Genomic DNA, 22,342 nt, shown 5'->3' with positions numbered 1-22,342 from the left:
AATATCACAATTAAATGGTGGCTAACACTGTATCTATAATGTATCAGAAACTTACAAAAAACATACCACTCTGAAACGTCCTGTGAAATCCGTGCTTGCAAAGTCTGTGCATGAAATCCGTTCTGCACGATCATCTTGTTCGTTAATATTGTCAGGGTCTGAATCGGGCTCGAATTGGTTAGAAAATTTACGCAATCCTCAATATTTACACTAGAGAAGAACTCACAGTTATGCAGGGGTGGAACAATTCCTGAACGCGCAACGCGGTGCCAATCACAACTCACTAGGCCATCACATTTTTTATTTCGGAAGGAGGGGCTTCATCGAAATCGGCGTGTTAGAGCAAGACTGGGGAGAGAGGAGCTCTGATAATGTAAAATATGTGAAAAATAATGCGTTTTTTGAACAATCAAGCATGAAAACATATTTTAGTTAGTACACCCCCCCAAAAAAATCAAGACTTTGTAAAAAGGGCATAATAGGACCCCTTCAAAATGTCTGAATTAGTCTAATAGTATAGGTATAGTATAGTATAGTATAGTATAGTATAGTATAGTATAGAAGCAGAATTGTTGAGGAACTACAGGAAGGTCAGTATCTCTGGTACCTGCTGTGTTGGAGGTTACTGGGCGGGCAGCTCCATCACACTTGGTCTCGCAGAGGAAATCATCGATGGAAGGGCTCAGCAAGGGACGGCTCTCTTGTTGCTCGCTCACCAGCTGAAAAATCAAGCAAAAGAGTGCGATGAGATCTACATTAATGCACTTGGCCTCCTGTTTTCCCATTTCTTGAGTTGCAGCCAGCTTCCATTGCGCCATGACCATCTCTGCATGTGATAGGTAACGCTGGTAGTCACTACCCTTACAGCTCCTGCCTATTTACAGGACTGAGACGACAATTCTCACCTTGCCCCCCTCTGACAAACGTCCCTGGGGATGTTTCTCTCTCCCTTTATCACTTAAACAGAGAGAAAGCAGACCAGTAAAATAGTACACGTGTCGTGCTTGTTTTTCTAGAGGTCCGAGTAATTGTGGATGACTGTAATTATGACAAGGTGTGAGACTTTCTTTATAAAGCCCCCATCAGTGTACTATGTGTGCTATGTGACAGAATGTGTGTATAAGTTCTCTTGAGAGACTGGCAAAGAGGTGGCCTTGTGTCTAACAGAATGGAAAAAACACATCAATCATCATCTGGTTGTTCTCAGTGTTCATTCAGCCATGCCACAGTCTCATCGGAGGAGAGCACTTTTGTGGGCAGCGCATGGCTACAGCATATCTGCATTTGTTTTAAGCCTTAACTACCGCTCTTTTGAAAATACAATCCTTTAGTCATTAAAAAGATACGCATTTGCAACATTAGGTTCCTGATGCATAATCTGTGCACTCAATGTGGATAAATTCATTATTTTCTTATATTGCACAAGGTAAATTTTTTTTTTTTGATTATTTGTGTGTCCGCATAGGTTTGCATCAGAGGCGTTGCTAGACACTTTTGGGTACAATTTTACTGAAAAATCCTCAAAAAAGTAGACCATATTAGAAATTATGCATATTAGAATATAGATTACCATATTAATCAATATATCTATTGATAAACAGGCTAATCTATTAATTGCATTTGATAATCTCCATTGTTTATATGATTTAAGACACAACGCTAATCACACCAGCTGAGGCAACGATTTCTTTTCATATATATCTTCACACCATAGGACTCATCCTCCCTTCTCTCTTTGTTGTTGTTGTTGTTGTTGTGCAGATTGCATATGTGACATGCCTGGAATGCAGCTAACTACAAAGCTAACACTTGCTAATGTCTGAATGAGTAGCTATTTAAATATGTTGTGTAGGCCTATATTATTTAGCTTGGTACAAATGTAATACCTGGGTTTCTGACACATTTAACAGTGCTTTTATATGTTAAAGCAGCACCAGGTAACTTTTCAACCTTAATAATATATTTCCAAGTCTCTTGTGATGGTACATCGACTTACAATAGGTTGAATGACACGTCTGCCATAGCCTGACGGGGTCTGTAGCGTTTTTAATCGTACTTTTAAACTTCGGGTTTCGGGTAGTAACCGGCGAACAAAGAGAACTACAAAATTCGACTGCTTTACGGCATATACGTCACTTCCACCACCACCCCCACTTCCTTAAAATCGGACGTGCGAGCCAAACTAGCGTTTGTTTGCCAAATGTTATAGTCATGGCCGAAGCAGCACAGAAAAGCAAGAAAGCAAAGGTTTTGTCGGAGGAAAGCAACAAGAGGAAACGAGAAAGTGATCGTATTAAAGGCAGAACGAGGATCAACATTGGGCCAGCGTTTCCTCGCTGGCGTGAACTGGAGGAGGAGGAGGGGTGCTCGATGTTTTCCAGGGATTATTCTCTTTTTTGAGCGACAGTCCCAGAAAATTCATATTCTTTCGCCGGGACACGAATTGTCCCGTTTTTTTGTGAAAATATACGTTACTTCTAAAGTAGAATTTCCTGGTTTCAAATTAAACTGTTTCCGTCTACCGCTACTGTGTTTTCTTCATAGTTGTGTACAGTACATCCAATCCTGTGTCCGTAAACGGGTAAAAACCATGGTAAAAATGGGTAAAACAGTGGATTGGCCAATGCCAGGCGTTTACTTTTATTTGATTAGAAGCTCAACTTATCGCCTAGCAACTGCCTGTGCTGTCGGTCGCGCGCGCGCATCAACACGCATCCAAGATGATACAGTGTGAGTTTAGTTGCTAGCTAGCTTTTTAAAAACTGTCTATTTACATCTATTGTGTGAAATGGGGAGAGAGACGGACGAGGAGGATAACCACTGTCTATGAGGATGACACAACAAAGTCGGATGAGCCACCAGTGTCAAAGAAAATACTATTTACAACCTACAACTCAGACCCCAAAAAATAATAATAATCTGAATGTCCCGTTTTTTCACAAATCAAAGGTGGCCGATGCCGATGCGGACTTTCAAATATCAAATGAAAGCCTATGTCTAAACGGCGTGTACAAGTTTGATAGGGGCTACATTCTTGCAAGTAAATATATAAGATGTACAAAATAATATTTTAGGATACCTAACATGTCTGTGATATTTGTTTATTTGCAAATCGATTTGTAAAATTTGCAGAATCATCTATGGTAGCTTGATATTATAATATTGACGATATATGGTTATTATATCTACCACTCAAACATTGCATTGAAGTAGTATCATATAGATTCAGTAAAACGGTAACCAATAGACTAGGCTACTATAATGACGCTGGCTTGTAAACGTGAGCATCGCGATCATTTGTCGTTTGAAAAAAAAAATAAAACCCATGAAATTATATTCATATCATGACATGCTGAAATATATGCCACTGTACCTGGATGAAGACATTTCACACGCGACGCAAGCAGAACACCTGCATGTGAACTCCTCCTACAGTGTTCAGGGCTATCATGGTTGTCAACAAATGCACGTGCATGTAGGATGACAGAGTTTACGACAGTAGTAGAGGACAATACTGTTTCCCAACTGTAGGGGGACCCCGAGAGCAAAAAAAAGAAAAGTAACCTAGTGCTGCTTTAACATCATTAGTTAACTGTTCATATCCACCAGGAACAACATAATGCAATGTTTGCATTTGTGTTTCGAAGGTCACTAAACAAACATGCTGTGAACGAATAGAATAGCTACAGCTAATGCTTAAAAACTAAACTATTATTTTAGCTTCTGCCTGTTTGCTAATTAGATTGTAAAGCTACAGTTTGTGGTTGGTAATATTTTTATGTTATCTTATGCTCACCATGCTGCATTTATTTGATAAAAAAATTCAGATATACAAATAGTGAAATATTTTTGGGCTACACTTCAAAATAACCGTTTTTTCTATTTTAATATATTTTAAAATGTAATTTATTCCTGTATTGGCAAAGCTGAGTTTACTCAAGTTGTCACTGTCACATGATCCTTCAGAAATCATTCTATGCTCTGATTTGGTGCTCAATAAACATTTCTTATTACTATCAATATTGAAAACAGCTGTGCTGCCTAATTTTTTTTGTGGAAACCATGATAGATTCACACATTTCAATCTTTGATTAATAGAAAGTTTTTAAAATAGAAATCATTACAAATGTCTTTACTGTTGCTTTTCATCAAATTAATGCATCCTTGCTGAATCAAATAATTGATTGATTAAATAAAAAAAATGTAAACATCTTGTTGACCCCACACATTTGAACAGTAGAGTATGTGTAGCTTACAGTTAAAAATTAGGTTGTAGATAATACATTCAACTGATGAAAGCCTTTGTAGCACAGTTGCATTAATGCTACACAGCGGTGTTCAAGAGAATGTAAATATGCTTCTCTAAATGTCACATGAATTGAAAGCTTTGATGCTGTTTTTTGCAAACAAATTACCTGGGGTGAGAATCCCCCAGGCAGCCCTAGAAAAAAAGGGGAAAAAAAATGTAATTATTGAGGAGCCTGTGCCCCAGTATGGACGAAGATCAGAACATCCCTGGTTTGCATGTTGCTGACATGTTTCCTGCATAGAGTAAGGATAGGGCTGTATCATCATAACGCTGCTGCGTGTAAAACAGCACACATGTAATGTTATGTCACATTCACATGTCCTATGCATGGACTTAACAACAACAACAGATGCTTCAAGCAACGCTGCCTAAATTATAGACTGTTGCATTTTTTTCATTTAATGCAAACTGAAAAGAACAATAAATTGAAAACTCTGACCTTATCAAGACTGGCTTAATTAAAGGTTCCTCTGGATAAAGGTTTTAATAAAGGGTTTCCCTCGGATTTATTTTTAATTTGTCCGGGGCTTAAATAAGACCATAGAGACAAGTCCAGCAGGAATTAATTTAGAGATGGACATGGAAAAACAATTGAATTAATAATAATGGAAAAAATGGATAATACTTCTCTGAACAAAAACTATCTGCGCTTAGAATTTTTCTTCAAACTGCCGACTGTATGAAGGTTTGTGATCTCTACGTACAGTACCTTGACAGGAGCTTTGAAATAAATACTGAATATTCATGAATAACACGAGCAGTGCATGTTGGCCAGAACGCTTTTGAGAACATTCCTGTTGTAAGAGACGGTGCCAGAACGCTGACCCAGCAGTCTTAATTGGGTTGGACAGACAACTCTGGCTCTCCTGGTGTCAGGGAGGAGATTTATTCCTTCGCTGGCTGGAATGCCTGATGTTACCCAAGCTGAACTGCTGCTGTTACAACACCGTGTACATTTTTTATGAAAGGGAAGAAAATGATGGCACTCTGTCTTCTGTTGTCTTTGGCTTCTTTCGCATGCAGAAAGTTCAGTTTGCTGATCAGCAAGCATTTGAACATTTTGAAGTGTCAGGCTGGGTTATATAACAACATCTACTGTTCTGATGTTTTATCACTATAGGTGAGCTGGATTTGGAGCTTACTTTTATTTTGCCCCTCTAAGCCTTATTATAAAAGCATAACTTCCTCCCTTGTGAATGCCAACAGAACAAGGGCCATAATGAGAGGGGGGGAATTATTTTGGAAATATTTAAGGCTCTACAACTTAATTAGATTACTATTCCATTTAAAACAGTTTTTTCACTTCAGGCACACATTGGTTGCTGAGTGCTGACATTATTAGGGGAAAAAACTAATTCTTGTAATTGGAGCAGATAACTCAGTCACACTGCACAACTTAGTCTGTTTATTTAAATAGCAATCAGGCTGAAAGAGGATTTGACGGGCTGTTCTGTCTGAGAGAAGGAAACACATCTGGCGTGTCTAAAGTTAAAGGTATTCAGTAGTTTGGTGCTAAATTAAAACGTTTTACACAGCTGTGTTTTTGTGAAGAGTCATCTGAATGGTGTACACTCAAATGAGATCAAGGCGGCTGTACTTATAAAAACATCTATAAAAAGTTATTTCATTTAATTATTATAATTAAATTTAATTATTATGACAATGGTTTTCGCCATGACGTGACCGACGTAAACGTCGGAATCCTCACGCCCGTTGACTGCCGTCTCTGTACGCTTAGCGTAGGCCTACTTGACACCAGTTGATAATGGTAATAATAATTTGGTTATTTGGCTTCGAAGAGCGAAAATAAGAAAGTGAAACACACTTATTATCGTGCTTTACCAGAAGAGACAACGGGAGAATGCGTAGCGTTACCTGATTGATTGATTGAATGAAGACTTTGTACGTATAACGTTACACAAGATGGAAAGATTCGACGATGAAGACAATCCAGAGTGATGATGACCAAGTATCTTCTTTTTGTTGGACAGGAGGTAAGGTATTTTTTTTTTTGTAAACCGCGCTCTCTAAAACTCCTTAGTATCCGTGTTTAAACTCATCGATCATAGGCTACTGATTCACGTCGATAGTTAGCAGCGCAGCGTGAAACAGAGACGCTAAATAAGCTAACTTAACACCTTTACATGGAGATTTTGTTCAACACGATTGCAGAGATTCTGAAAGTTACTGTTTATAGATATGCTAAACTTTGCAATCCGTTTCAAATAATCTTTTCCACCACCTGTATTATGTTCAAACAAAAACTTCTGCGCATGTGCAGAAGAAGCAGAGGAAGGTAATTGACGTTTTTGACTTGTTGTTGACATCTAAAAATATGTTCGAAAAGCGTTTTCTTATGTATTTTTGGATTATTGTATTAGGTTATTGTCGTTGCATGTACATAACGTACATGCCAATATCGTTAATACGATAAAAGTTCATATGGAGTAACTTAGACACTAACGTTACTGACAGCAATTTGGTGTCTTTTTGCTCCGATATTGGCAAATGTATGTGCATGTACATGCAATGACAATAAGTTAATGATATAAAAGTTAATATGGAATTAATTAGACTTCTTGAATTAATAAGTTTTAAATCGGTTGAATCATGAATAATTGAATGGTTCATAAAGACAGTCCCTTGTCGCCACCTTCTGGTGTAAAAGACAAGAGTAGATTCAGATATTTGTCTTCTCTTGGATGGTTTATTTAATTTAAAACTTCCTACAATATTGAGAACTTTAAAAAAAGTTCTGCTTAAATTTTGAACCCTTATTTCCATTAAAAATGAGTGCCAATTTTCTCTGCAATCTGTTCCTTTTTTTTATTACTGTTATTGTTTGAAAGAATCATGCATTTACAAGTGTCCTTTGATCGGAAGATACATACAACAAAGCATTAAAGGGTTAGTTCGCCCATTTAAAGGAGAACTCCGGTCAATTTTAACATTGAGCTAATTTTTTTTGTAAATTTGGAGTGCTGTCAATACAGAGAACAACGACAAAAATCGGTGTTGCCTACACCTTGTTATCCTCTTTTTAAAATGTGCACCCTGTTGACTTCAATGGGGCAAGTTTTAAACCTGCTTTTAAACCTGCAATCCAACGTGCGCACTGTTGACGTTGACAGCATTGATAGAAATGGAAAGAAAATAGTGCCGATTAAAACTGAGGTATGAATTTTGTCTGGCGTGTTTTTTGTGATGTAAATTAATCAAGCTTTGAAACGCAAATAATTTTTTCACGTACTGTAAAAACCAGGACTACTTTCTTGGAAAACTTCCAGCGGTCAGAACTCTGACCAGGGAGGTGACCACAGAGTGGGTCATTGTGTATGCACTATAGTGCTGTTAAGGATTGCATACAACTTCATGTCTTAAATGGGTGAACTAACCCTTTAAAGGGATACTTCACCGATTAGCATTAAGCTTTGTATCAGTAGAAACCTGGCAGCATTATTCGAATGACCATGCTTCCCTCCCTCATGTCCTCCTGAGATGAGAGATTTATGTATTTTTTTGTCTGGAAAAATCCTCTGATGACGCAAAATTTTTAATTTTGGCTTTCCTGGCCAGAGGCTAAAAACTACAGCCAGTAGTTGGAGCTAGTTCTGCATGTTTTCAACCTGCCCATAGTGGGTGGGATCTCACTCACAGAATGTACAAATAGTGTCAGCTAGGGCTGGACGATATGGCCAAAATATATATTTCTTAATTTCGGTCGATACAATATAATTCCGATATCGATATGAACAATATAAAAGCCTCAGGAAAAACTGCCAAGAACGCCCACAATTAATGTCTGTACCTAAAAACTTCTGAAAAATTAATTTGCCAAGTCTCTGAAACCTCCTCCTATAAAACTATATAACATTTTAGAAATAAAAATGGTACAAATTTATTATTGTTAATATTTTATTTGTATTTAGCCTTCATACAAACAAGAAATGTGAAATCACCGTCAAACAAACATAAGTTAATAACTCAACTTATTAATATCTAACATAGGTTGATTATATTTTTCTTATAGGATAAAGAAAAGAATATGAAAAGTGCTCAAAGTTGCTGCAGAAAAGAACCCCCCCCAAAAAAAGTGAGCAACAAAAACACGTTGCTGAGGGACATTTTGAGTGTTGATGACACCCTGAATTCATTTTGATTGATTAATCTGAATGTAGTGTTTAACGTTACATGAACGCCAAACACGTGATCGGGTTGATGAGCGCGTTTATGTCACAAGCTTCAAATCAGAATTGATTTTTTGACATGCGCACACTGCACAAATATAGTTTCCAGCTGTTTGCACATAATAACTCCATTCGCCGAATCCACCATTTTTGTCCGATAAAGCAATCAGGAGAGTTAACTTAGTACATTAACGTTGGAGGATTTGAATTGAAAAACGGAGTGTTGTAGTCTTTCCGCGGTTAAAACAACATTCCTTCTTATGTTCATTCATGTTTATTTGGTGCTATAAATTAACTAGAAGAAAGAGATGATCGGTTCACGAGCAGCTGAGGCTTTACAGCGATCTGTCACACACATTAAAGAGCCACAAAACGCCATTTATTGTTTAAATTTCTTGACAAAATTGCCAAAGTTGAGACGTTGTTTCATCATCAAAAGTAACCTTTTCTGTCCTGTCTGTCAGCGTGTTGTCAGCGTCCTCTTTGCTCCGCAATGTATTTTTCACTGCGTGAGAACATGGTGTGGCGTGAGAGTGGCGTAGCTTGTTGGACACAGCAATAGTAACTAAAGGGGACGGGTCTTTGTGAACGGTCAATTTGGAGACAATGAACATATGAACTGTTGTGTCGTGCTGCTTATATTTATAACGCAGTAAAAATGAAAACGTAAACGTAGCCCATGCCATTGTCTGTAATGTATATCGGAAATGTGTTTAAAAATCATATCACCGTTATTGAAAAAAATTATATCGCGATATTTAATTATTGTCCAGCCCTAGTGTCAGCCATCTTTTTTTTAAGCTAAGCTAACAGGCTCTTGCTCTGTGGAGAAAGCTGAGTAGTAGGGGTGACCATACGTCCTCTTTTTCCCGGACATGTCGAATCGGAATAGAGGAAGAGACAGCTCGCAGACTCGAGCTGGGGCGGACTAAAGGCCATTGCACACTGAGTCCGAAATTCGCATCCGAAATTTTTGCACGTTAAAAAATAAATACGACCTCATGTTATGTCAATCACGCTTGCACACTGCCTCCGAAACTTTCGTTCGTCATAAAAAAAATCGAAACAGCGATTTTCTGCGTTTTTCGCATCCGTAACAAGCAGTTTGAAGGGTGTTTGAAAGGTGCTTTGAATTCAGAGCCACCGAATCACGAATACGAAAAAATGCATACGAAAATTTTGGACTCAGTGTGCAATGGCCATAACTCGTCACAGAGATTTACGATAAAATGGCGTCTTTCTAGTTTCGAGTCAACCAGTAGCCTAGTTGTATAATTTCTTCCGATACTGCCCTCTGTAACCGGTAGACGTGGCTTGGGAGTGGCCTCGTAGGGCAGCGAAGCAAGTGCATTCTGGGAGTTGTTGTCTTTCATCCACATGAGCCATAAATATATTTTCTGGCTTTTCTCAGTCTAGAAGGCACCAACTTCTAAAATAATTTCAGATTTCTACTACATCCATGACCCAATTTAAATACAAATTCATCTTTCCAGCAGTGAAGTATCCCTTTAAGTAAAAGAATGAAGTGTGTTATATAAGCGTGAGGCTTCCTATAAATTCAAACAATGAATATTGCAACATAAAATTCAGCCAAGACTTGAACATCAAGGCTACATATTTTGGCTGTAATTAGGATTTGATTATTAATGTAATTCTGTACATAATTTTCTATTCTGAGATTCATATTGCTCCTGTCCCATCTCACTATGATCCTCAAAAGCTTTTCTAGCAACTACATTTAGCCCCATGAATTAGGGAAATGAAGCGAGCACGCCATAGTTGCGCATTCTAAATGTATTAATGTCTTCAAGCCATGCAAGGTATAGGTTGGCTAGCCGTTTATTTTGAAACATAATTAACCAAGGGGCCAAAAAACAAAAAAGGCAAACGTGATTTTACTGAACATAAGACCTACTTGTGTAAATGCCACAATAAAAGTACATAAACAACCACTAATATAAAATGATCTCTGTGTCCAGTGAAACGTGATTTCTACCCCCCCCCCCCCTCCTCACTTTGAATTTACTTTACATTTTGTATTGTATTGTAAAACAGAATAAACTCACTAATTGCTAATGTAAGAAAAATAATGCTGATGGACTTCTTATCTATGTAAAATAGATTCCCCCCCCCCCCCCCCCCCAGTTCTTCTCAGCTATACGCTTTATCAAAACAAAAGCATTCAGAGGGCATATCCTGAATTATGTCATGGAAAACTTCAGCTAATTGTGTCACGTGGGCTTAGCTCCTGGTGGTAACTCCAAGATATTGTTGTCAAGGGAACCTGGAACCAGTTTAGCTGGCGGGAGTCTTAGGGGGGAGAGTTAGGGAGGTTAGCTGAGGGAGGTAAAAGCTCATGTGAGGCAATTATTAGTGTTATAAATAACAGCATGAATGTACACAACTGCATACAGTATGAAGAAATTATTTTCAGAGGTATTTTGCTGTAAGAGTGTTACCTTGTTGAAAACCTATACTATTTTATTTTTATCTCGAGTGATAAATTGTGTGCGAGGCCTGTATAATTAATTAATATGATATTTAAACTGAAAATGTTTATGCAACACCAGCATGGTTGTTAATTTGGTTAAATATATAAAAAAAACATTCAAAAGTTGAAATAAGGACGCCTGGTTCTCGCAATGACGAAGTGTTTTCAATCAAGTAAAAAAAAAAACCCTCTGCTTTCTATTATCCTATATGTTACACAGTGTGTTTGGCTAATTTTCTCTTCAGATAAAGAGTCTAGCCGGTAAGTTCTGCAATTTTCTTGAAGTGACGGCAGGTGTTTAATACACAGTATTAAATTGGTTAGGGACACAGAGTATAAGAAGTGCTAATTTCTCAACATAACATTATTCAGGCTTTTATATATATCTATAAATACCCTAATATAACCGAATGACATGCATCCAAATAAACTTTGCCGATAAAATCAACTTTTCATTCGGACCATTAGTTGTTTTACAAGACTGAAGTTACTACTGGTTCCACATTGTGTTAAATAGGTCAGTATTGATCTGATAACACTCTGGCATCAGTATTGACAAGACTTTACACAGAGGAACGATGCTGTGCTTCACATGCCATGTTCGATCTCACCTGATTTGAAAATGAACTAACCTTCACGCTATTATGGACAAAGCAAAGGAGTGCAGTTGACTTCAGGTCACTGGTCTATTGATTCTCGACTGATTACAAAACGAACCACTAAATGCTTTGCAAAGGTATATTTGAATTATCTGTCATTTAGTGACAGGTGAAGCAAGAGCGGATGCCAATCGTGCCAGTTAAGTGCTAAAAAGCTTAGTTTTGTCCAATTATTATTGAATAGTTCCTAATCTGTATGGCATCAATACAACACACAGACTTATACTACACAGATGACAGTTACACATACCAACTAAAAGATTTAAACACAGAATGAGCCACAAACCACACAGGCAACAACAAGATTAGCAATAAAGCTACGACACTAGACTCATATCAACCACTAAAGAGCAAGGAAATGTATTTTGCCAGAAAGGTTCCAGCATCAAATAAATAATTTGAAATGATTAAGTGAAGTGAATTTACACATGGTAACATTAAGTGCAACATGAAAAATGGATGTTCGTTTTGGGATTTTGAACATTATTAGTTAGTTGATGACTGCAATGGTAATCAAAATGTGTGGAAAATATAGGTGGAAATGATGCACAATTAAAATATAGTCCGATACATTACTGATATATTGTACATTGCTATGTAAAATATTTGTAAAATAACATTAAATATATCAAATTGAACTGCTTATTAGGGTATATTACAATTCAGAGGCATGTGGTGAAGTATTTCCCTATATTTACAGCTTAAATATGTGACCTATATTGTGGTTGTGGTGTAAAATCCTTGACCATCACTAAACATACTGTAAGGCTACGATTTAAATTCATGTGTCCCACATGTCCATCTAAAATTATCATTTCTATTGTCCCCATTCTATTGCCAGTGACAAGCCTTGCCTGATGTGAAAAGCTGAATTTTATACCCCACAGAGCTGCTCTGAAATAAAAAAAAAGCCAGTGTTAACTGTTGTGTTGTCGGTTAGACATTTATGATGGCAGTTTTTATAGGCTAAATGGTAGAGGTTAGACATGTGATGGTCAAAGCCTTGCCATTGGTTATCATCATCATTTCACTCTTGCGGTAGCTGCAGTAGTTCTGCCCACCTTGTTTGTCACCGTGAGGAGGGGTTTGCCTTCTGAGGACGCCTTATTGGGTATCTCCTTCAGGACCATGGCAACGGTCTTATCTGCAGCCCTAGAGTCTTTCCCCTACAACAGTGAAATCAACAATGCCTTGTGTCAGGACAGAATATTTAGATATTCCAAGTATTATTCGTCCTACGGTGCTTAAAGGCTCAAATAATTATATTCTTAAAGATTAATATGATCACACTGAGTGTCAACAACACAGCAAAAGGAAACACTGCCTAAAGCCACACATGAAACAGCTGTATGGAATGACAGTATATTCTTTCTCACGTCACCCTGGGTTTTACTTTGCGTGATGGAGTGCCACCGCAGTCATGCAAGTGATAAGGGTGGCTGTTGTCAACTGCTTTTATCTGAACTACAGAGACAGAGACATATGGCCAGTCTGAACAGTTAGTCACTTCAGGATTCAACCACTGCCTCCCCTGGGGAAGAAGGCACCCAATTGATCCAAGGACAAGTTACATAATGGGTTAAATTGAATTGGACAGCTCTGTTCAGCTTGGCTAAACTCACACTGAGTAAATGCAGTGTCCAGTGAATCTATTAAATTGAGAACACTTACAGTTGTGCTCAAATATTTACATACACATTGCAGAATCTGTAAAATGTTACAGTCATTATTTTAACAAAATAAGAGGGATCATACAAAATGCATGTTATTTTTTTTATTTAGTACTGTCCTGGATAAGATATTTTACATAAAAGATGTTTACATATAGTTAGGGCTGGGCGATAAAACGATAACGATAATTATCGCGATATAATTTTTCTCGATAAAACGATATCAAGAGTTCGATAAATGTTCGATAATGTTTTTGCGCCAAAAGCGGAACGAATCTCATTTGAACCGCGCGCGCCACACGGACCGTTTATCCGCTCGGCTCAAAGTCCAAACGGCAGCGGAGCGCGAGCTCACTAGAGCAGACGCGTTTACTCTGATCGCTCTCGGTCACTAGATCCAGTGAGAAGCGCTTGAATTCAGCGAGGAACACACATGTCTCAGTGATTTAAACCAGTTTAAAGCCAGATGAGACCGCACTGACGAACATGAGAAACACTGTGCGCAACGATACAGTCAGAAGCTTTTCCGTCTACTCATTTACCACGGATTTAACGTTACTGTAACGTTAGCCTACTAATATTAACTGCACCATGAAATGTGGGATATATATATTGAATTGTATAATATTATTAATGTAGACAATGTATTAAAGGACTAATGGAATATAATTAGTTTTTAATAATGTATTTAGGCTACTGGTTTTCATAAATACCATAGAAACCATAAAGTTACATTTTATCTGTGGTTCTCATGATCTAAATGCATGATGCTGGATGACCAATGGTTAATTTTAATAAAACTAAAGAATATTACATTTGACCAAATACAAATAATGTTGTTACTTTTTTTTAACAGATGTTACTGTTTTTGTTAATGAACATAAATTGTATATAGTTAAATCTGCATCCTAACTCAAGCTAACACTACTGAAATAAAGATATGTATTTTGTTAGGGAAAAATGACAAATGTTTGAATGTTCTACCTCGGATTTGTGAATGTTCACCTGTTTGGCAAGTGTTTGTCATGATATGTTCTGAGAATAAAGAGTAGTTTAAAAACACAACTAACGCCCTGGTTTCTTTTTGCTCCTAACTTTCACTTAGGAGCACAAATCTGCCTTTAAACTTGAAATAAATAAAGATTTGACATTTATCGATAATTATCGATATCGACTGATATAAAAAAAAATATCGTGATATTTTTTTTTGGCCATATCGCCCAGCCCTACATATAGTCTACAAGACAAAAAAAAATAGCTGCATTTATATTAATGACCTCGTTCAAAAGTTTACATACCCTTGATTCTTAATACTGTGTGTTGTTACCTGGATGATCCATGACTGTTTTTTTTTTTTGGGATGGTTGTTCTTGAGTCCCTTGTTTGTCCTGAGCAGTTAAAAAAGTTAACATTCTGCAAATTATTCAGTTTTCCAGCATCTTTTGCATATTTGAACCCTTTCCAGCAGTGACTGTATGCTTTTGAGATTCATCTTTTCACACTGAGGATAATTGAGGGACTCAAACACAACTATTAAAAAAGGTTCAAACATTCACTGATGCTCCAGAAGGAAACACGATGCATTAAGGGGGTGAAAACTTTTGAATTTGAAGATCAAGGTAAATTGTACTTAAATTGTCTTACTGAAAACATGTACGGTAAGTATCTTCTGTTGCTTCCGAAGGGCAGTAATACATTATTTTCTTTTATAAGAAAACCGGTCCAAAAGTTTTCACCCCCCAGCTCTTAATGCATTGTGTTTCCTTCTAGAGCATCAGTGAATGTTTGAACCTTTTATAATAGTTGTGTTTGTGTCCATAAATTGTCCTCAAATCAAAACTGAAGATTTTGCAGGACCTGAAGGATTTTTCTGAAGAACATTGGGAAGTTTAACTGTTCATGACAAACAAGGGACTCAAGAACAATCATCACAAAAAAAAAACAGTTGTTGATCATCCAGGTAACAACACACAGTATTAAGAATTAAGGATATGTAAACTTTTGAATGAGGTTTTTCTTATATATATATATTTTTATATATATTTTATTGTCTTGTGGACTATAATAAAACATATTTTATGTAAATATCGTATTCACGAAAGTTCTAAATAAAAAAATAACATGCATTTTTATGATCCCTCTTATACTATTAAAATTATTAATTAACATTAAACTTTTGAGCACGACGGACTGTATGTTAAACTCTCAAATATACAAATACTTAACATGGCCTATCTATTTATCTATCGTTCTATCATTCAATTTGTCGTTCTGTAAGGCATATAATGCTTTAAACTTCAAGGCATTTAAAAAACTTTTCAACACTTTCAAATAAGACTTTGTCAAGCAAACATTCAAAGTTTATCTTCGGAAAAAAACTGCTTTTCTAAAACAATGAATGACTAATTAAATTCCAATTCTTTGTAAATAATAAATTTGAAAATCAATTAATCTTTTAAAAACATGATCAATGGTGAAACATCCATTGCTAAAGTATCATGCATTGCTGCAATAAAAATCTGATCTGGTCAGCTAGCATTTTGAACACTCAAATAAAACATCATCCAACTCTACATTTCAAATTCTAGTTTGGTGTGGTGACGTCAGCATTAGATTTCAGAAAGATGAAATACTGCATCTTTGCAAAATCTAGTTCAATAAAAACACACACACACACACAATTTACACTGTAAAACTTTCCAGCCATCTTTTCGATAAAATGTATTCCCTTACGGTCTAATCTAGCATGGCTCTGCCATTAGAGATAAGAAAAGTAATCTCTCTCTCTGAATCACACTGTCGTCATTCTTAAAACAAGAAGTGCTCAATTCTCAATTCATTCACTCTACCCTGTGATTGTGTCCAGTGCCATTGTGTGTACGTGACCGGCTGAGACATCTCTCCAGAGAATTTAATGCTATTACGTAAAGGAGACGAAAAACACGTCTTAGTTGACTGATATAAAGTGTAAGTGTTTTTAATTAAAAATGTAAGCAGTCCTTACAAAGTGAGTCTTCTCTGCCTCATGATTTCTTTTTGTCATCTTTGCCCTTTTGCCCTATGAATAAACCCTCATGTTCTGTTTGTGGTCGAAGAGACCCCAAGGCCATTTTAAATATATTTAACATTTCACATCAGACTGATACTAAAATAATTTTCTCATGTAGAAGGGATTATAGACAACATTTTAATTGCAGTTTTATTCAGTCGCCTTGGCTCAATGCTCAAATGAGACTTGATTTTCTCAAAACAATAAGTTCAGGTCTAAGTTCAGAACAATTAGTTTCTTGTTCACATCAGATTTGAATTTCTGTAGATTACAATTTCAATTAGATTGATTTAAGCAAATTGCATGTGTTTTGGCACGTGTGCAAAAAAGTACAATTGTCTACAATTTGCACAATAACTAAATGCACATGGCTTGTTAGCTACGTCAATACTGTATAAATACATTTGAATTTTTACAGTACATTTATTTTTGTAGAAATGTGTTGCATGCAAACTGAAAATTGTGTTTAGAGAAAGGAATAATGGAGCGTGTAAAAATTAACAAGCAAATGAGAATTTTTTGTTTACATGTAACACATTTCTGCAATGTTCATTTTCTTTTTTTGTACTACAGTATTGGCTTTTCCTGGTAAAATTGTACCTACTTTCTGAATCTGTAGGCTATTTAAAATGCTCAGACAAAATTGACATTCTTGTATAGAAAGCAGTTAATGTCAGTGTCAAATAATTTTTCATATTTAAACATCTAAGCATTTTGATCAGTGTGACTCACACGATGACAAAAACACTTTATTTTGGTGCCATTGGACAATTTTCTGACACAAATAACTAGGTTTTGAAGCAGGAATTGGGCAAGTTTCTACATTTTGCAGACATGCAATAGAGTTCTGAATGATGTTACAACAAACAGTTGAGAGTTTAGAGAATGTTAAGACTGTTTCGAAAAATGTGCCAAAAGTAAATATAATGTGATGGAAATTTAAATATGAATGCTTTTGTGATACCGCTGTATTAGAAAATCTGCCCTATGTAATGTATTCCTGTGGTGGCAAAGCTTTATTTTCAGGAGCCATTACTGTCAGTAGTGACATACTCTCTTCAATATCACTCGGTCTTCAATGTTCATTCTAATATGCTAGACATTTCTTAATATTATCAATGTTGAAAACCGTTGTGCTGCTTACTATTTTAGTGGAAACAATGATACATTTGAGTTTTTAATGAAAACAAAGTTCAAAAGAACATCCTTTATTAATTTATTAACAGCATTATTAAAGTCTTTACTGACACATCTGAACATTTTTTTGCTGCTAGAAAATGAATTAACAGAATTAAACTTAATTTAAATTAACTCAAACTAACTTCTGCACTATACTAGTGTGTGTATAATGCTGATATACAGCAGCTTACGATGTAAATAATCTCACAAGTGCCTGGTATCAGCTGGTATCAGTGGTGCTGAACTAATAGTTTCCTTGATGAGTATAATGTCTGCCACATTTGATCACTTCCTCAAAAATGTGATATCGCTCAATAATTAATTACATTCAGTTGATTTAACATTAGTATGCCAACCTTTTTATGCAAAGGTGTAAACTAACATCTCTTGCATGCACAATGTGTCACATTTACAAATTATATTTCACAAAATGTGCACTTATTTGTAAATCATCACATATCCAAATTATCTTTGGAGGCACAATGCATGGGTTTTATATATTTCAATTAATTAGCAATTAGCAAATTTCATTTGTGATGCGTGACATTGGGGTTGAGCAAAATTTACAATTTTAGTGGCCCCCTTTCTATTCATGAGTTGGAAATTGAATTGGAAGTTGAATTCAAATGAGAGGAAAATGACTTTATGGAACTGCAATTCAAATAAATACAACACAGTTGCACAGCAGAAGAAATTTCATTAGTCCAACACAAGTTCTGTGACAAAAAAAATGATGTTTCCATGTTGTAAGCTGCTTAATGTTGTTTGGCTCCATTTTGAAGATTTAGGGGTATTAGAGCATTCTGAGAAATTAAGTGTTCTTCCATTATATTTATGTTTGTTATATATTTTATTGACCATAAATTCTACTTCAAATACAGGAACTGAATTTAAAAGGCATTCTCCTGTCAAATCTGAATAGTGCACAACCCGGTGAACTGCTCCAAAACTGGTGCTTGCACTCTGCATAGTCTTTGGATTATGTAACAGTAGCGTGGATAATGCATGGCTGTTTGATGCATCTCTAGTTCAGCTCCTGGCAGGACTTGGTCCATTTGCTGGATCTGCCTGCAGCTTCAAAGAGAACATTCATTTTAAATAGCCTTGACTGGCCACTGTACTCAGGACCAATCGCCATTGTGTGTGAACAAAACACAGCCCTGCCTCTCTAATATTACAAGTCTGTACAAGAGTGACCGTTAAGAAGGGCCTGTAATAAAAATAAAATGTGGCCATGCAATGAAGAGACACATGTTTGGAAATGTCCTCACCGTGATTCTACTACCACAAAAGTCAAGTTAAAGCTTAAACCTTTTGAATATAGGCTAAGTAAACTCAACATAATTATTAGCGCCGTAGGCACCTATTTTATCTGTTAGTGTTCTTATTAGGGGCCAAACACCGAAGATGCTTAGGCACCTATTGTAATCGTTAGTGTTCTTCTTGTTCTTCTTCTTCTGCTCTGGAAGTCAGTGGCAGCCATAGGCGTAATTTGCGGATGGGACATGTTCCCACCACTTTTTACCAGCGTCAATATTGTCCTCACCACTTTTTTGAAATATCTTGCGGCACGGATGTACCTTATACAAAAGAAACATCTCCTGTTGATTAACAATTAATTTGTTTGTGTTAAATAAGAAGTGTTCTGGTGCTGGAATGTGTTGTTTTTTAAATCACGCTGAGTGCTCGTTGCTGCAGTTATCAGTGGCGGAAGGCAACAGTGTTCTCTTGGCACTCGTGCACAGTCTTCACACAAACGAGTGCTTCAATCTATCGCTTAAGGCTGTTGCGGAGACTCTATTCATTCCGGTGAAATCACAAAGTAAAATGCTCACAAACGTGTCCCTGCTCTTGATATACAATAACTGATTAACTTTGGTTTTAATGAGAGAGAGAAAAAAAAACTATAATTAGAAACCAGAAACTCTGCCACCTTTACGGTACGGATGGCAGCCCACAGAACTGCTTGCTGGAAAGTTAGAGATTCTTGCGCGACCAACTGTCCAAAGTTTCACTTATGTTTGCTAATAACTTTTGAACAGTAAGGGCTAGAAACAAATTACTCATTGTTGCAGTTGGTCTGATTCTCCCAGCCATGCTGGCATGACTTATCATGTCTTCTTCGTGCTTGGCCCCTTAATTGCTGCTTGCAGCTATATTTAGGGGCCAAGCACTGAAGGTGCGTAGGCACCTATTGTTTCCATTGGCGTTCTTCTTCCTTTGCTTCTGGTCTTGAGACTTTGTCAGCCCGTAGAACCTTATGGTAAAAAGCTGTGATTTTTGTCTTAAATGGAGACCGAATAAAATGCCATTAGTGCTCTGCATGCTCTGTAAAACTGAAATGGTATACCACAGCAGCCCAACTTCTATGCAGGAGCATCTGAAAAGCTTCCCGGGTTATCCTACTGTACCTCAAAACGACAAGACGGCAGCACAAGTATTTGGACTATTATAGTGATTTTTTGCAGCATTAGAATATGCTTGTGAGTCCAATATTTTGCTATCAATACAGCTGTGTAAATACTGCATTCAGTTTTATACAAACTACAGTGAGTGTGAGGCTGCAAGATGCGTGGCTCAAACATACTCTCTGCAAACGGTTACAAAACATTTAACGTTGTTGTTGGTTATTTAAAATATCGAAATGATTACTCGCGCCTCAATTGGACTCATTTAATAATGCGCAAAACTTATTGGTTCCATTTCGAATGGGAACTCGTACTGCTTCCAAGGATGCTAATGGGGAATGCCTCCAGCATGACCTTTGTCTGAAGCATGTGTCAAAACACGACAATAACATTGGCCGGCAACAGCCTATGACGACACAACTGGTGCGACCAGAGTATAAAAGAGCGCCTGTTGTACACGTCATCCACTTTCTTGTCTTCAGGCCGTTTGTTTGTGACGTGTTGAAGGCAGTATGGCAGCGAGAGCTTTCCGGAAGTGTGTTCATCCGTGTCAGCAGTGTCTGACACCTGATGATACACATGAGCTATGCATGATTTGTTTGGGCGAGGAGAATGCTCGCTCGAGTTTCTCTATGGTGAAACTCCCCTCTAATTTGTACCTTTTCTCAAGGGAATTGGGACAATCATATGCGCCCTACGGACCAGGACCTGCTGCAGCTGAAGCGAGGATGAAACTGAGATCAAGGGTTTACAGATGGAGGACTTCGAGAAAGGTATGGAACTTTCTCATTCTTTGGTAGCTGATGAGGGCAAGATGCTGGATGAGTATGTGTTATCGCTCATATCTTCTGATCTGGCAGCGTGTCAGTGTGCTGCAGGATATGGCTGTTGACGATGATGATGTCTCTGAATCTTCACAGCCTGCATGCCCTGCGTACGACGAGCTATTGGATTAGATTTGCCATGGTGGTGCAAGAGATGCGAGTTCGCTCGCAGCCGGTTAGAGGAGCGATATCTATGCAGTAATAATCGTCCATCTTATGATGCTGTTTTACGTGGATATTGGAACACGAGTGAAGTACAAAGCCTTGTTGTCATGATCAGGTTGTGTAAACACACAAAGATGAAGATGAGAGTAAATATGTAATCTTTAATAATCCACACAGGTTAAGTCCAACATAGTTACACAATCCAACACAACCACAGTATAGACGAGACCAGACAAAGTCACACAAAACAGAACTGAACTTAAATAGTGACAGGATAATGAGATGATTGATTGGTGCACAGCTGAAACTAATGAGTGTCCATGACAACAAATTAACTAAGGAAAAACGGTACTGACTGAAAACAAGAGTCCATGTGGTGTGAGTGTGTGACAGAACGCCTCCTCCTTGAAGGCACGTCCTCGCGCTATGGTGACAAGGAGGCAAAGAGGATGAGGAGATGGCAAAGGGTTGACAAAACAGGCAGAGGACACAGGGGGAGGTTCTGGAGGTGGACAGCTGATCAGAATGAGGCAGAACACAAAAGTCCAGGGTGGAGCAGATGGTGGTAAAAGCCATAGCAAAGGAAGATGGCAACTGACCCAGGCCACAGCTGAGACTGCGACCCATGGCGGCGTCGCAGGAGGAAGGAGTCACTGACACCGCCATTGGGACGACCAGAGGTGATGATGTCATGGAGAAATGGAGGAAGGAGCCCACCGTGCAGCCGGAGAGCCGATGTAGCAAAGGGACTCCGATGATCTAGGCGGCTGCGATGTAGCCGCAGTGATGGTCGTAGGGATCCGGAGGACTGAAGTCGAGCTGGAGTGACCGAGGGCGGAGACAGAGCCTGAGGGAGGGAGGAGCTGGCCGAAGTTGAAGGGGTGGAGGGTTTGACAGCAACTATTGGGAGGAAGGAACACAGGTGCAGGAGCCAGGGCGACGGGTCAAGGAGGAGTTGAGCACACAGAGGCAGAAGACGGAGCCACGGACTTCCCACATCCAGGAAGAGATGGCTCCCAGCAGTCCCAAGGTGGATCCACGCCACTGAGAGGAGGCTGAGGTGAAACTGAAGGGTTGATGGGAGGCTGGCAGCGATGACTGGGTGGCTGGGGACTGGATAGGAGCTTGGAGAGTGATGCAAAATCCAGCAAAAAATAAAGTCTCATAAATATTTTGGAGGTTGGGTGGGACCAGAGAATTAGAAACTTAACAGACAGATTCAGATGATAGAAAACTGGGCAGAAAAACCTCTCCAAAATCAGAACAGTTTTCCCATGTGCTTGCCAAACACTCTCTCTCAGTGGTGGGATGGTAGGTGGGGCTCCCTTCCATATCCTCATATTCCACTAGCACTCCCTCAACAATGGATGAAGTTGCCAGCTCACACACCTGGTCAGGCAC

At 38.0% G+C, this 22,342-nt stretch overlaps 1 protein-coding gene and 1 long non-coding RNA gene across 4 annotated transcripts in view; one reads left to right on the top strand and one right to left on the bottom strand.

The window, feature by feature from the left end:
- Window positions 1-22,342, bottom strand: part of pex5la (peroxisomal biogenesis factor 5-like a) — a 97,437-nt gene that overhangs the window by 26,842 nt on the left and 48,253 nt on the right. For 2 of the 3 annotated variants that reach the window (XM_079628418.1, XM_079628419.1), the window contains exons 2-3: window positions 12,708-12,812; window positions 608-719 (exon numbers count right to left, since the gene is read on the bottom strand). In XM_079628418.1, coding sequence (XP_079484544.1) covers window positions 608-719; window positions 12,708-12,812 — 217 coding nt within the window. The remainder of the gene's footprint in view (window positions 1-607; window positions 720-12,707; window positions 12,813-22,342) is intronic. The other variant, XM_079628420.1, reaches the window with a different exon arrangement.
- Window positions 5,991-22,342, top strand: part of LOC307006912 — a 56,438-nt gene continuing 40,086 nt past the window's right edge. The window contains exons 1-2 of the long non-coding RNA XR_013799546.1: window positions 5,991-6,303; window positions 20,623-20,725. This is a non-coding gene — a long non-coding RNA (uncharacterized lncRNA). The remainder of the gene's footprint in view (window positions 6,304-20,622; window positions 20,726-22,342) is intronic.

The sequence above is a fragment of the Phoxinus phoxinus genome (genome assembly GCF_949152265.1).
Source record: "Phoxinus phoxinus genome assembly, chromosome: 11".
In the NCBI taxonomy this organism is placed as follows: Eukaryota; Metazoa; Chordata; class Actinopteri; order Cypriniformes; family Leuciscidae; genus Phoxinus; species Phoxinus phoxinus.
The sequence above is the reverse complement of the archived record's forward strand: the minus strand, read 5'-3'. Positions and strand labels throughout refer to the sequence as shown.